The sequence below is a fragment of the Homalodisca vitripennis genome, chromosome 4 (assembly GCF_021130785.1).
Source record: "Homalodisca vitripennis isolate AUS2020 chromosome 4, UT_GWSS_2.1, whole genome shotgun sequence".
Lineage (NCBI taxonomy): Eukaryota > Metazoa > Arthropoda > Insecta > Hemiptera > Cicadellidae > Homalodisca > Homalodisca vitripennis.
This window is the reverse complement of record NC_060210.1, coordinates 148,677,739-148,692,959: the sequence shown is the minus strand read 5'-3', so window position 1 is coordinate 148,692,959 and position 15,221 is coordinate 148,677,739. Positions and strand designations below refer to the sequence as shown.

Genomic DNA, 15,221 nt, shown 5'->3' with positions numbered 1-15,221 from the left:
CTAATCCAGCAAATGTTATTAAACAAAAATGGCCAATTGCAAAACAACAGCTATTCCTTTTTCATAAGAGAACAGTGCTGCTAACTTAAAATTGTAAACTGTTAGCTGAATCACCCTTTATGTAGTATATGTTTATAGTAGAAATGTATAGTAAATACAATGAATTAATTTGAAAAATAAAATATACTAAAATAATATTTGCAATGTTCTGAAATCCGGACGTTAGTATTTTTTCAACAGTTTCAACCATTTCTGCATAACAGGATGTTTGTATTTCTCTGCGTTTCTTTACACGTCCGAATATGCGGATGTTAGTACCTAAAGGTTTAAACAAATATTCTTGTTACAGATGATCAACGCCAAAGAGGATAATTTTGAGATCAAGAAAAGTCAACTGAATAGATTGCTTAGGCTTACTTTAAAGAGATTGAAGTTAAGGGTAAGTTGTTTTCAGTAAGTAAACTTTATTCAGAAAACTATAAAAACATAATCTTTGATATTTAGGAGTCTAAATTAGTTGGTTTTAAGCAAGTGGGTTTTAAAAATTAAACAATGTATAATATAGGTAACATTAATTTTTGTACATTTTCAAGGTTATGTCTGTTTTACTAGCCAGACCAGGTTAAACAACTGATATCTTTGATTTAATTTACCAAATCTAAATTCACTCAATTCTTAGTAATGATATTACTGTTTAGTCATTTGCACTAACAGGACAGGGCAGCACAACTCTCTCAGTTTCTTAAAAAAGTTTACATTTAATCGAACTAATATGTAGAAAAAACAAGAAAGCCATTATTTATACAAAATAAATTTGTTTAGTAGTCTTTAAAGGTATATTAATTTGAATACCTTAACATGTTGACTGCAACAGAAGCCTTATGATGAAGAAGCACTTTGAGAGTAGTTTGTCTCACTCAGTGTAGACAAGCAGTAAAGGTGTTAATGCTTGTATCTTGTTAAGAAAATACTTATGTATGGATAAAAATTAAAAAAAAAAAAATTGTATTCAACCAATATATTTTAAGTAGAGGAGTATTACAGATAGCAAAAATATAGTATTAGGGAAAGATTTATTTAACAAAGATTTCAATCTGTACATTTTGACATACATTGATTATAGAATATAGAAATAAGTATTGTTATTATTTTACTCAGTAAATATGTAAAAATATTTAGTTAAATATATCCATTAAAACATCCTCCATTCACTTTTCATTGGACATTCTTATGGGACAAAGTGCCTATAAAATCAAGAAGTGGGCCAAGTAGGAAAATGTTCAGTGAATTCAATCCAGATTTAAAATCTTCTTTGTCTAAATTTCAAGTTTTCACTCTGCAGGAAAATGCTCATTCTCTTATATTAGTGAGGTATTGTGTCCTGTGTGGTTTAGAATATAATATAGTACATTTATGTAAGTTTAGCTAGTTAATTCTATCTAAGAATACCATAAAACGTTTAGTTTAATTCATATGATGTTTTAAAAGTGATTGGAAATTGCATGTGGTTTATAGCTACCGATGTCTCTCACGGAGCGTCATGTGCTGTGTAATGCATCAGGTACACCATTTATATACGATAGACAAGGCAGCATACGCAGGCCAAGTTCTGAACTGCCTAGTGTCATCAAGTGGGTGAACGATGACAAAGATACATGGCGTCAGAATTATTTACTATACAGGTAAGATTTTATACAGAAAGATTAATTTATTTGTTAAGAATATTTCATTCTCAAAGATCAGTTAAAGTTCATTTTGCACATAACAAAAAGCTATTCAGTCTTGTTCATGTCTACTCAGTTTTAATCCCATACACGTTTGAGGATGTATTTGTATGAATGTGAAGTTTATCTTATACATAGATTATAACAATGAAACTTATAGGCCTATATATATATATATATATATAAACTGACACATATGAAGTGATTCATTTATTGTTATTATTCTCTGATATAAATGGAAAATCATTTAGAAAAATTAAAATGAGTACGTCCACCAAAATTATGTACTATAAGTAGTATTGATGTCTGTGTATTTATTAGTTCTTTCTGTGTATTTATTATTTATTCTTCTGTGTATTTATTAGGTGCTTTACGATAGTTGTTTAAATGTAAACAAGAACTTTTTATCCATAGTTAAGTAGACTACTGAATGTAAACAGGCAGTGACGCAGGAATAATGGATTAAGGAGGGAGGGGGTGGATAATTCCATTCCACCGAACCATTCGATTGAACCATTCTCATAAAATAGTTTACTTTATCATTTGCCAAGGCTTTTTAGTAATTAAAAAAAAATGAACAACAATGTTAAGCTTAATCCTTGTTTGTTATTAGAAAAAAATAACTGTCAGTTCATTAATATAAATCTGATTTTGTTACTAAGCACATTATCTGTTTGAGTTCTCTCAATCTCATTCTCATTTTTAATGTGTTGTATAAAGTCTCATTGTGTCATTTAGATATCATCAGATTTTGTTCCAAAATGTTCTGTAATTTTCTTTTTAATTATATTAACAACTATTCTGTGACGTTAGCAGCCAGATCTTGCTGTTTTGTCATTACTCGTATCTTTTATTTCCTTGCACGTTGTGGGTTTTTTTTAGTAATTATTATTTACTTTCACATTCATTTCAAGCCTATGTGCACGCCTTAATAGTTTATATTATGGTTCTTAACACCTTGAGTGTCAACATCTCTCGCTACTTGACACTATCTAAATGTGATAATGTCAACTACATTACAATCTTCATGAGACTCTGGCACTGTAAGGGTTAAATTATTATATACCTAATAATATAATTATTATTAATAATTATAATTATAAACAATTTTGATATTAGAAACACTTTTTTACTATTGTTGTACATAACTTCAGAATAGTTATCTGTATCAAATTAATTTTTATGTTTAAAAAATCTGCATCAAATTTTATATCTCTTGGCTTTCTTGGATTTGTATTTCTCCAAATAGAAAAACAATCTGTAAACACATTGTGTAATACTGACTTTATATAATAAAGACGAAATAAAATATATTATATTAAATATATTTAATGTTTTATAAAAAATGGGGAGTGCTATGAACTAAAGAATTAATAATAATAAGTCTTCCCTGAGCCTAAAGACATTTTAATAGATTAAAATTTAAACACCTTACAACAGGTTTATCAGTTTCATAATATAATAAGATCTTGCAATATGATAAAAAGCTTTATAACTTAAAGTTAAATTGCTCTTTAATGCTTTGGATGTTTTATAATGGGTATGGAATATAACACAAGTCTTCTATATGCCTTGTGACAAAATGATTAATTTAAATCAAAACCAATATAGCAACACTAAAACAAGGATTGAAAGGTGAGTAATTATATATCTATTATAATATTCATCTAAAAGTAATCCAGATTTACTTTTTTTAAGTATTCATAAAATCTCTTGTACTTAAATTATTACGGTTTGAAAATGATGTATGCCCACCATTTTGAAACCTGAAATGATATTTTCTAAAACTTTTTCAAAAGCTTAATCAGGCTGAAAATTTCAAATTTAATACCTTAATTTGATTGCAAGATACAATGTTTTCTAACAATGCAAACACGCAGATAGATAATAAATTATGCAAGATAGGACTATAGTTTATATGACATTTTCAATTTATTTTGATCTGCTAATTGTATGGTGAAGTTTTATAGAGTAATTTATGGACACTCCGTTTGTTATAAAATTCCCAGTTACAGAATTTAAATTCTACTTTCCAAGCACCAATCCTAACTAAAATTTGAATGCCCACAAGAAAAGAATTCAATGACCTGTCTAATACATAGTAATTAACTCCAAATTTATGGATTCATCCTGTTACCTTTTTGTTTCCAAGTTATATTTACTATTTTTTCTTAACTGGTTCTTCATTCTTTCTCATTCGGGTTCTGAATCAGGAAATTATGTATTATTAGGGATTCATTTTGTTCCATTGTTATACTAAAAAGTAAACATGTTTAAAAGTAATCCACCAGAATTTAACAGGGGAATTACCTTCCATGGATACCTGAATATATTTTATTTTCAGACCAATGGACTTACAAATGATGGAAGCAAAGGCTCAGGCGGGAAAATATGAGCACCTGGAAGAGTTCAAAGCTGATGCTCAGACAATAGTTCACAATGTTGTCATATACCATGGAGGTATGTGTCACTGTTTTTATACTTAATGTTTTGTGACAAACGTGAGACGGTTGATTATTAATATAATGATGGATACAAATTTGTTGTGCAGTTCATAGCACCGTAGCTGATCATGCTCGTCTGATGTTGCGTTATTGCACATGTGATCTACAGGAGATTCGTCAGTGTCGTGACTGTTACAAGGTCTCGTACGGGAAGAACAACAAGCATTGGTTCTGCAAACCCTGCCGCCCTCCTCATATGTTGGTTTATGCTAAGCAAAAAGGATATCCTTATTGGCCGGCCAAGGTAATCTAGTATTTTATTTTAAATAAATAAAAATACAACTAAGTATATAAGACAAATTGATGTGAATCTTGAGTTTAGCTCTAGTTTCATTTTCTGCTTAATGTAACATCTGAAGTCTGACACTGTCACAGACTTGATTCCTGCAGTCTGAAGAAATTAAAAACAGTTGGTTACAAAGAAGTTCAAATCAAACTCTTTGCATGGTTTCAACATCAGAGACACATAGATTACAAAATTGAATGTAATCTAGGTGAAGAGGTGTTCTCATTGTCTCATCAGGTAAGTGCATTACGATGTTTTAGACATAATCCCAAAGCATGACGGATCAACCGAGTTTTCTACACATAATGTGCACTAAGCGGAAGGTAAACTGGAGCTAAACTTAACATTCACAAATTGATGTTGGTTGATAGAAAGTTGTTTAACCAGATTGTAATGAACAGTTGCAATAAAAAATCATGTAGATTTTTAAGTCATCTCTATAATATCGAAATCTATCACCATAGATATCTATTGTGGTATATTGGACTTGAATTTAAACAGATAGGATTGTAGAAATAACTGTTTTACACAAAATATGTCCTTACACAATGCTGATGCATAGTATCATACTTTCAGATAATCTGAACCAGATTGGTTTAGTAAAATGCTGTAGATATTTCCCTCAGTTCTTCTTATTTCAGATTTTCTTTGGAAGATGTCTTTTAAAATTGAGAGTTAGATTGTTCTAACAAACTCTTAAATATTAGTGTTTCTATATTTCTGTGCCAAAAAGACAATATTTTATCACCAGTTTACTGTGTGAAAGAATGCCTTATTTTATATGAGGACTATTCCAAAAGCGTGTGATAAATAATAATATTTGACTGTACCATCTACCAGACGACAATAACCTTATATGACAAAAACCTGCCTTAGCTCAAGACTTCTGTTTCCTTTCGTGTCTACTGGGACCATAGAAACAGACAGATGATATATATTTAATGATAAATTTGTATATATATATATATATATTTATATAATAAAGAAGACTATTTTTGCTCGTAGAAATGATTCATTGTGTAGGTTTGACATAAAGAAAGTTTTACCTGCCACTGTGTTACTGGCTTGAGTACCATGATACCAGAGTACCCATTTGACTTCCTGTATTTTTTTAGTTCTTTACTCAGTTCAGAATAAATGGAATATAAATTAATTAAGATATATAAATTTATGTCTGAAAAGAAGTTAACAATATTGACATATCAAATGATTTATTTATTTACAGCATATGTTAGATTGACATTCCACAATTCTCAAATTACTTGATTTTACTAATTGATAACAAATATGTTCGAAACCCACTTTTATGATGTATAGAATTGAAAACCGGCACAGGTTGCATTAAAATACAATTAAGTTTGCAGTGAAGTGAAAATTAAATCAACACGGTTGTGTGTGTTGTGTATGCCAAGTGTTAGTTGGTGTATTAATACAGTTTTTCTGAGGTGTGTCTGTGCATTTTTATATGCCGTCATGCGAGTAAGCAGACAATATGCCTGACCTATTATATCAATCAACATATTTCAGAAAGAAACTCTTTAATGCTCTGCTAGGAGAAATCAAGAAAAATCGAGACAGTCACTTGAAAATGAAGGCAGCAATAAAGAACTAGCTCTTGCAAAGAACTATCTTCTCAGTGGAAGAATTTTACCTGTGGAGACAGGCAACGTAACCAAGACCAACACAAACTTTTATATTCATAACTACGTAAATTTTCATTAATTGACGCTACTTTTAGTCTTAAAGATGATCAATAAAGAATTTCTGATTTCCGTACTTGTTTCTTTACAAGACCAGAGAGAGTGGTGGTGCTAGGCTGTCTGTTGTTTAATTGCAGGTTCACTGCTGTTTGATTCACTGCCATTCTCACTTACTTCTACTGTGTTCACTTAGAGCTATATTGTCAAAATAACCAAGCACTGACATATACATTTACTAGATAAAATTTATCAACTAAATCTCTTTCAATTCTGCCATTACTGTACAAACTTTACCTGCTAAGTTTTCAATTCTATTGATGACTATATACATTTTAAATAACATAAAAAAATTACATACAAGGTAGAACAATTTTTTCTTGGCAGCTGACCATGTGCTGTATATCAATTCAGTATATCACCACTATATACCAGCACTTATCAGGTGAACTTTGTAAAGTAGTTGTTTGATCTACAATAGCATTGATTTTCGGAAGTTGGTTTAAGTGTTTTGAGTGGGAAAGGATTAAGGAGTTTATACATAACTGTAAAGCTGTTATTTGAGTGGTTTGTGCTATTTTACTAGGTTTTAATAAACCCTAATAATTTTGTACAGTTAAAATATTTTAACTGAGAGTTTTTTCAATTAAATTAAATTAATTACAAGGTTTCTGTAAAATATATCCATACAATATATTCAGAATATGTCTATCACATATGATAATGATAATAATAATTGATTTCCTCAAATTTTAATTCACAATATAAGGTACATGTAAGATAGAAATAATTAAAACCTAACTTTTGTAATCAAATAAATGTATAATATCATGTAAGCAATGCCAGGGTGATTGATATACCTATTTATAGCTAAAAGGAAACAATTCAAGGAAAAAGAAAGAGGACTCCTCCAACTGCCTGTTGGAGGATATTTCAAACATGTCTTTTTGTTATAGATTTTTCAAAGTAACATCTTAGAGTGACAACTCAAAATTAGATCAATAAATTTTAAATGCTTATTGGTATAAAATATTTTAAAATAACTAATCAATATGTTTTAATAGTGGAGTCTGATGATCAGTTAATAGTTGTATGAAAACATTTCAGGTTATAAAGATAAATGGAGATCTCTATGATGTGCGTTTCTTTGGTGGTCTGCATCAAAGGGCTGCTGTAGAAAAAGCATACATAAGGCCAATATCTATCAACATTAATTCTTTACAGGTAAGTGGTGAATAGCTAGTGCGCTTAATTATTTCATTATCAAAAGATCATACTATCTTTAGGGATGTTTTTTGTTCATTGCCGTTAACACAGGGTTTAGGTGCTGCCCCCTTGTTGATGGTAGTAGGCATTACTATCAGCACACTCAATTAATAGTTCCTTTACGAAAAGGGAATGCTTAGAAAATGAATAGGCTTAAAAACAACTTAAAACAATTGAGTTTCTTAAAAACCAAAAAATCATTTCATATTTGTTGAATTTAGATGGGTTGATAGTAATGCCTCGCCCATCAGAGTGGACCTTTTGTGTTGCCCTTCACTGATGCGGATAACAAACGTACTTTGAGATAATACTTGTCAGTAAAATATAAAAATTTTAGGGGGTTTGATCACAAATGTGGCCAACTTAATGGGAGGCTTGGATCTGGTGATAAGGGTTGTTATCTACGAATACCTCACCTTTTCGACTTTTTATTCATATTTCTTTAAATTTAAAAACTTATGTGAGAATCATTTTTCAATATGAAAATTATTGTGGGTAACAGGTGAATTTTTATACAGTTACCTTAAAAATAAGAAAAACTATTGTTTTGTTATGTTCTTTTTCATTTTTGTTGTTTTTTTGACTTGGTGAAGAATATTGAAGATCCAACTCAATATGATTTCTTCTAAATTCACTAGATAGCACACAATGCATTTCTGCGTAAATAAAATAAAGAGTATGGAAATACCTTTATAAATAAGACTTGTGGGTGTTTTTGTAGTAGTACAAATACTACTACAAAAAATTAATTAATAAATTTAAGTACACTAGTTACATACTCATTACAAATACTTTTTCACAGTTAGATATAATCTTGGAAATAAATTAAAATTAGCACTTATATTATTGTAAAACTTGAACAGAACACAAAAAATCTTTTTAAAACAGTATTAACGTATTTATAAGAGAAAGAATTGCAAACATTTAGTAGGACTACAGAAGTTAGCACTTAGTGTTACCACAACAACAATTAGTGTAGTAATAACAATTTGAAATAACTTGCTTATTGAAATAAATAAGGTTTTTAAAGTCCATTTTAAAGAGTATCTATATGTAACAAATATCACAGAACTTAACTTCTAACAAATTACTTTAAACTCTTATGAGTTACACATACGAGGGGGTACCCAAAAAAAAAACCGGAATTATTTTATAAAAATTATATATTATCAAATCTTTTACAATACGACCTTATCTCCTTCAAAATAATCTCCATTACAACTAATACACTTGTCCCAACGGTATTTCCATTGATCAAAACATTTTTTGTAGTCATCTTTAGAAATGGCTGCAAGCTCGAGCTTCATTTTCTTCTTAACCTCTTCAACGCTGTCAAATCGTTGACCTTTCAAGCCTCTTTTCATGTGTGGAAATAAAAAAAAGTCGCATGTAGCAAGGTTAGGCGAGTAAGGTGCGTGGGGCAGCGGAACCATGCCGTTTTTGGCTAAAAACTGCCTAACTGAGATGGCTGTGTGTGCCGGTGCGTTGTCGTGGTGGAAGAACCAGTCTCCAGTCTGCCACAAATCGGGTCTTTTCTGGCGAACACTGTTGCGCAATCTTCTTAAAATCTCTAAATAAAATGTTTGGTTGACAGTCTGACCTGGAAGAACAAACTCAGAATGAACAATGCCTTTAGCATCAAAAAAGCAAATCAACATGGTTTTGATGTTTGATTTGACTTGCCGACATTTTTTTGGACGAGGTGAAGATGGCGACTTCCATTGGCTTGACTGTTGCTTCGTTTCTGGGTCATAACCATAGCATGACTCATCACCAGTAATTACCTTTTCCAGAAAATCGGGATCATTTTCGAGATGTTCTTTCAGAAGGCGGCAAGTTTGAACTCGATGTGCCTTTTGATGGTCAGTCAGAAGTTGAGGAACAAATTTGGCAGCAACCCTTTTCAATCCTAAATCTCCTGTTAAAATTCACTGAACCGAGCTCCAAGTTAACCCACTACTCTGTGATAGTTCCTCAATTGTCTGTCGACGGTCGGTGAGCACAAGTTCACGAATTTTCTCAACATTTTCGTCCGTTCGAGAGGTTGATGGACGTCCAGAACGAGGTTTGTCTTCAATCGACATGTCGCCATTTTTAAATCGAGCGAACCACTCGTAGACCTGAGTTTTCCCCATAGCATCATCTTTGTAAGCTGTATTCAACATTAAAATAGTTTCTGCAGCATTTTTACCAAGTAAAAAACAAAATTTCACAGCTGCACGTTGTTCACTTAAACTTGCCATGACAAAAAACGAAACAAGAACAAAACAGGGTTAGCGAAAACAGTCACTACGAACGAACAGAAAGCACTAGGACAACGGAATTGGAGTCACTGAGCTCGCAATGGGTTGCACGACAAACGCCTAGCGGCAGGAATGTGTGATACACGCTGCCGGCTGCCAGCAATACAATTCCGGTTACTTTTGGGTACCCCCTCGTATACTTACTTACTCTTACTTACTCCCATGGCCATGGATACCCTAGGTGGTATTTGGCCTCGCCAACCAGCTGCCTCCATCTCTCCCTGTCTTCACAATCCCCCTGACCCGCTCTCAATTTCCGCAAATTACTTTAAACTCTTATGAGTTACACATATACAGTTCCAAAAGTTTGTCAAAAGTAAAATGATTTAGAGGGAGTTATGTTACATTTCTTACCAATTTTAAATATTTTCTCATTTGACTTTTCTTCAACAACATGTAACATTTTACACTTGAATCGCAGTGTAAGAGATTTCTTTGTTAGTGACAACTATGCTGATTGAGTGTGAAGCAGATGTTATTGTTTTCTGTCTCCATAAAGTTTTTGAACAACTTATTTAGAATGGAGTTTGAGTGTGGGAAATTTGTTATTGAGATATAACTTTTGTTATGTAAAGATTTTATACAGATTATATTTGTAATATAGAAGTTTTTATGAACTTTTCTCAATCATAAAAATGTTTTATATCCATGTTATGAATAAAGTTACTTATAATACAGGGATATTTTAAGGGTATAAATAATACAAGTCGTATTATATACATTTTAAGGGACTCAAACAAATTTGTCAAGTTGGGGAATTTGTTATATCAAAATGTATTATTTTTGAATTATTAGTTTTTATTATTTGACTAAATTTATTTGCTGTGTAATGTATGAGAACTAATTACAGATACTCTTGACTTAATTCATCTAAAAAATGAATATCGTTAAATGTTTTGAAACTAATAATTATTGTATAGGTTAAAAGAACTTCTTCTTGGAACAAAGCCTGTGAAGAACTTAAACGACATCAAGATTTATTAGAAAAATTAAGATTGGCAACAAACAACTTCACCACACCTTCTCAAGACAGCTCCAGTGACTCCAGTGACAATGAGTCTATTCAAGTGAGTTGGTGTTGAAAATCTATATTTTAGCAACTTTCCAATATCAAATTCCTTTCTCCTCACTAAACCGTATAAAAGTAATTCACAAAACCATCTGTTGAATGAATGTGAGAAAGACATCCTGTCATCTTTGTAGGATTGTTTTTGTATATTTCTTTCCCAACGGACAGTTTCATTGATATCACCAAATATAAAAGTCTTTATGAAATTTGATTTTACTGTCAACCTTTTAATGGCTTTTGCAGGATTAATTCATTGCCAACTTATGACTGAACACCTTTGACTATTAAAACTAACATTCACAAACAAGTGTGTGTAAATATGAGTAAATAATTTATAGGCCCTATAATGTGTAAAAAAGTGTTGTACCTCAATTTTTGATTAACTTAAAACAACTATATCAAATTCAACAAAAATAATAAAAAGGTAATTTTTGTGTGCAAATTTTATTTACAACTTTACAGATTATAATTTGTTTTTTAATTAAAGTTCACCAATAAATTTCAAAAATGTAATCAAAATAATAAGCACTTCTGTATTCATTTTTGTAATTTTTAATAAGCCATTAGGGGTTAATGTGCGTTCGATAAAACTTGAATCCCCTTCCCCTTTGTTTTCCAATATACAGGTGACTCCCTGAAACAAGGAGTTTATGAATGTGATTCAAGAATAAATGTGTTTAAACTGCAACATGCCTGGGACAGTATATAAGCAGCAGTAATTGATTACAATAAACATAGTAATATTATTAGACCTGTAAATAGTTTTAAATTAGTCCATTTTGTAAATCTTATTAACCAAATAAATTGAATTAGTGTTTACTGCTCCAAATATGATGTAAATAGTAATTTAAAATATTTTTTATCTATTTTTATTGGCATTAAATACTTCTATTCCACTTAAATATATTTTGAATAAAAAGAAAAGTGTATGCTGTAAATGGTACCATGTGGGCCTTATTGAACTAAAACAAGAGTTGGATAGACTGTATTTTCAATGACTAGCTGTTCCACTGGCTGCAAGACTATAAGGGGAAAGTACAACCAGATGAAAAAAATGTATAAATCTGAAATAAGAAAAGCTAAATTTAATTATAACAGTAATCTTATTGATAACTCTAAAAATAAGACAAAAGCTGCATGGAATGTAGTGAATCAAACACTTAATGTAAATAGAAAGCCTTTATTAGAACCAAATGGGCTAACTTCTGTAAATTTTAATGAGTTTTTTATCGAATCTGTTGATAATATTAGTATTAATATACCACCTGGCAATAGTGATTATCATCTGTATTTGAGAGCTGTTAGTTCAAATCAAAACAATGATTTTAGTTTCTCTTCGGAGGAATTCACTGTGGAAAGTGTGTACACAGCGATTTGCAGCCTAAGCAACAATACATGTTTTGATATATATGGAATAAATGCTCCTATTCTTAAGATAGCTGCTAAATACATTAGTGTAGTCTTAGCTTATTTGTTTAATGAGTCTATAAGTCAGGGTGTCTTTCTTGATATTTTAAAACAAAACAAGGTTATTCCTGTTCATAAAAAAGGTGCCAAAGATGAACCAAAAAATTACAGGCCTATCTCTATTGTGCCAGCAGTGTCTAAAATACTGGAATCCTTAGTGCATACTCAACTTGTAAAATATGTAGAAGGAAACTGTCTGTTATCTGCTAAACAGTTTGGCTTCAGAGCGAAACGTAGTACCATTGATGCAGTTCAAACATTAATAAATGATTGTCTAAATGGAGTTGAAAATAAAGACTGCTCAATCTTTAGATTATTTGACATGTCTAAAGCTTTTGATACTGTTGTACATAGCATTCTAGTTGATAAGTTAGTTAGTTTTTTAGATCCTACTTAACAAATAGATATCTATCAGTGTTTCTAAATGGTTCATTTTCTCCGTCTTTAAATGTTAAACATGGCGTACCACAGGGCTCAATTCTGGGTCCGACACTGTTTATTTTGTACATAAATTACCTGCCTTTTAATTTAAGTTCTGTTGGTGCTAGTAGTTACCTGTTTGCTGATGATTTTGGGTGTGTATGTTAAAAAAAGAGCCTTAAAGTCATGAGATCAGTCTTAAGCCAGCAAACAAGAGTAATAAATGATTGGTGCGTTGCTAACAAGCTTTGTATTAACATGGAGAAGGTTGTTGACTTACCTGTTAGTTTAAGTCACTTTAATGTTACCAGTAGTTTAAAATTTCTTGGAATTAATATTCAATCTAATTTAAAATGGGAAAATCACATAAACATCTTATCTACTCGTGTTAGCAAGGGTATATTTGTACTTAGGATACTGAAAGATAGTGTAGGCACAGATACCTTATTATGTGTTTATTATGCATACTTTCACAGCCTATTGTCCTTTGACACTTCCCTCTGGGGCAATTATCATGGAGCTCAGAGACTTTTTGTGTTGCAAAAAAGGTCCATCAGATTAATATGTGGGGTATCAACTAGAACACATTGTAAACCTCTCTTCATAAAATCAAGAATTCTTTCACTGCCATCTATTTATGTATTGTCTGTTTTAATGTATATAAGAAATAATTCGTCTACTCTTGAGGATTACACCTCAGTACATGAACACAACACAAAATACAGGCAACATTTGGTGACAAAGAGGTGTTTTTATACTCTCACTCAAAAGAGTTTTGTCTACCAAGGGATTAAAATGTACAATAGTTTACCACAACATCTTAAGGTGCTGCCTGTAAATAAATTTAAGAATTGTATTAAGCTTATTTTATTGGATGAATGTCTATTCAGTGTTCAAGAGTATTTATGACATAAACTTTCTTAATTATTGAATGTTATTAATTGTTGTAACTTATTAATTTATTGTTGTTGTTGTTGACACATGTCCTGCATTCTGTAATGTGTAATGACAAATAAAGGAATCTGAATCTGAATCTGAATCAATAAGCCATTAGGGGTTCATGTGCGTTTGATAAAGCTTGAATCCCCTTCCCCTTTGTTTTCCAATATACAGGTGACTCCCTGAAACAAGGAGTTTATGAATGCGATTCAAGAATAAATGTGTTTAAACTGCAACATGCCTGGGACAATATTTAAGCAGCAGTAATTGATTGCAATAATAGAAATTGCACAAGATAATCTTTGTCAGTAAATTTTACAAGACTATTAAAGGAAATTACAACGTAAACAAAACATAAGTGATTATTGTAACATTTAGTTACATTCACCTGTGTTGCAGGATATAGAAGATGCCTCACAAGCAGCAGCTGACGAAGCTGCCAAGGAGAGAGAAAGGGTTGTAGAAGATTCTGATATATCAGATCTGTCAGAGGATGAAGAAGAAGCTCCTTTATTAAAACGACTAAAGCAAGAATCAGCTGTACAGCAGCCGAAAGAAGAAGAGGTCATTCCAACAAAAAAGAAATTAAAGAAAGTTCCTAGCAAGAATATTACCTTGCCATCACTGAGGGGACCAAAAGGTAGTGTTGTTACTTGATTATACATTTTTTTAAACTATTAAATAGTTAATAAAATAAACAAAAATAACTGTTGTTACTTTATTGTAACATTTCAAATAATTATTATTGTAATTATTTTTATCTCTTTTTGTATAGTTAGTCTATTATATAATGCTCAGTCATTAATACATCTGCACATTTTATATAAATATCTTTGTAAGATATTGTTTACCAAGTAAAGAAAACCTTTGTGCATGAAAGTGGGTTGTACCAATAAGCAGAGTTACATTTTTTAGTTGATTTTGAAACATATAATTTAGTACTTTGTGGTTTGTATATAACAAATAGTTCACCTATTTTTTATTAACATTTTTATTTTGTTCATTTCTTAAAAAAATGGATTAATTTGAAATATCATATAACTGTGTTAAAACAAATTCCTAATTGAAATTGTTAAAATGTAATTTTGATTGTCTATACTGGAAAACAGTTTAAAAATTACAGAAGTATTTCTGAACTGTTTATATAATGTTCCACTTGTAGTTCAGCTACTCTGGAAATATTAAGTTATTTGACAGTTTTGAGGTATTAGCTTTAATTACAATATATTTTTATGGCATTCCTAATCAATTGAATGTATTCAGAGAATAACTGTTGTCTAGATAGGCTGAGATATACTACTTGGACTATAGAAAAGCTAAGATTTGAAATTTATATCTGATGTCAGTTGGTTGGACATAAGACAAATACAGATCAATTAGTCTTGCTTTTATTTATTTTTTGCTCTATGTGGATATTTATTTTTATTAATACCCATCAAACTGTGGTAGTGACAAAATTACACATGGTAATTGTATTCATTAAACACAGATTATCATGTCAGTGAGGTTAAGGAAATAAAAACTAGTGTAGGTAAAGTGAGAAAAA

At 30.9% G+C, this 15,221-nt stretch overlaps 1 protein-coding gene across 2 annotated transcripts in view; it reads left to right on the top strand.

The window, feature by feature from the left end:
* Positions 1 to 15,221, top strand: part of LOC124360303 (zinc finger MYND domain-containing protein 11-like) — a 61,579-nt gene that overhangs the window by 33,181 nt on the left and 13,177 nt on the right. For both annotated transcript variants that reach the window (XM_046813808.1, XM_046813809.1), the window contains 7 exons: positions 350 to 439; positions 1,516 to 1,682; positions 4,069 to 4,184; positions 4,276 to 4,472; positions 7,319 to 7,435; positions 10,701 to 10,847; positions 14,075 to 14,315. In XM_046813808.1, the coding sequence (XP_046669764.1) occupies positions 350 to 439; positions 1,516 to 1,682; positions 4,069 to 4,184; positions 4,276 to 4,472; positions 7,319 to 7,435; positions 10,701 to 10,847; positions 14,075 to 14,315 (1,075 nt within the window). The remainder of the gene's footprint in view (positions 1 to 349; positions 440 to 1,515; positions 1,683 to 4,068; positions 4,185 to 4,275; positions 4,473 to 7,318; positions 7,436 to 10,700; positions 10,848 to 14,074; positions 14,316 to 15,221) is intronic.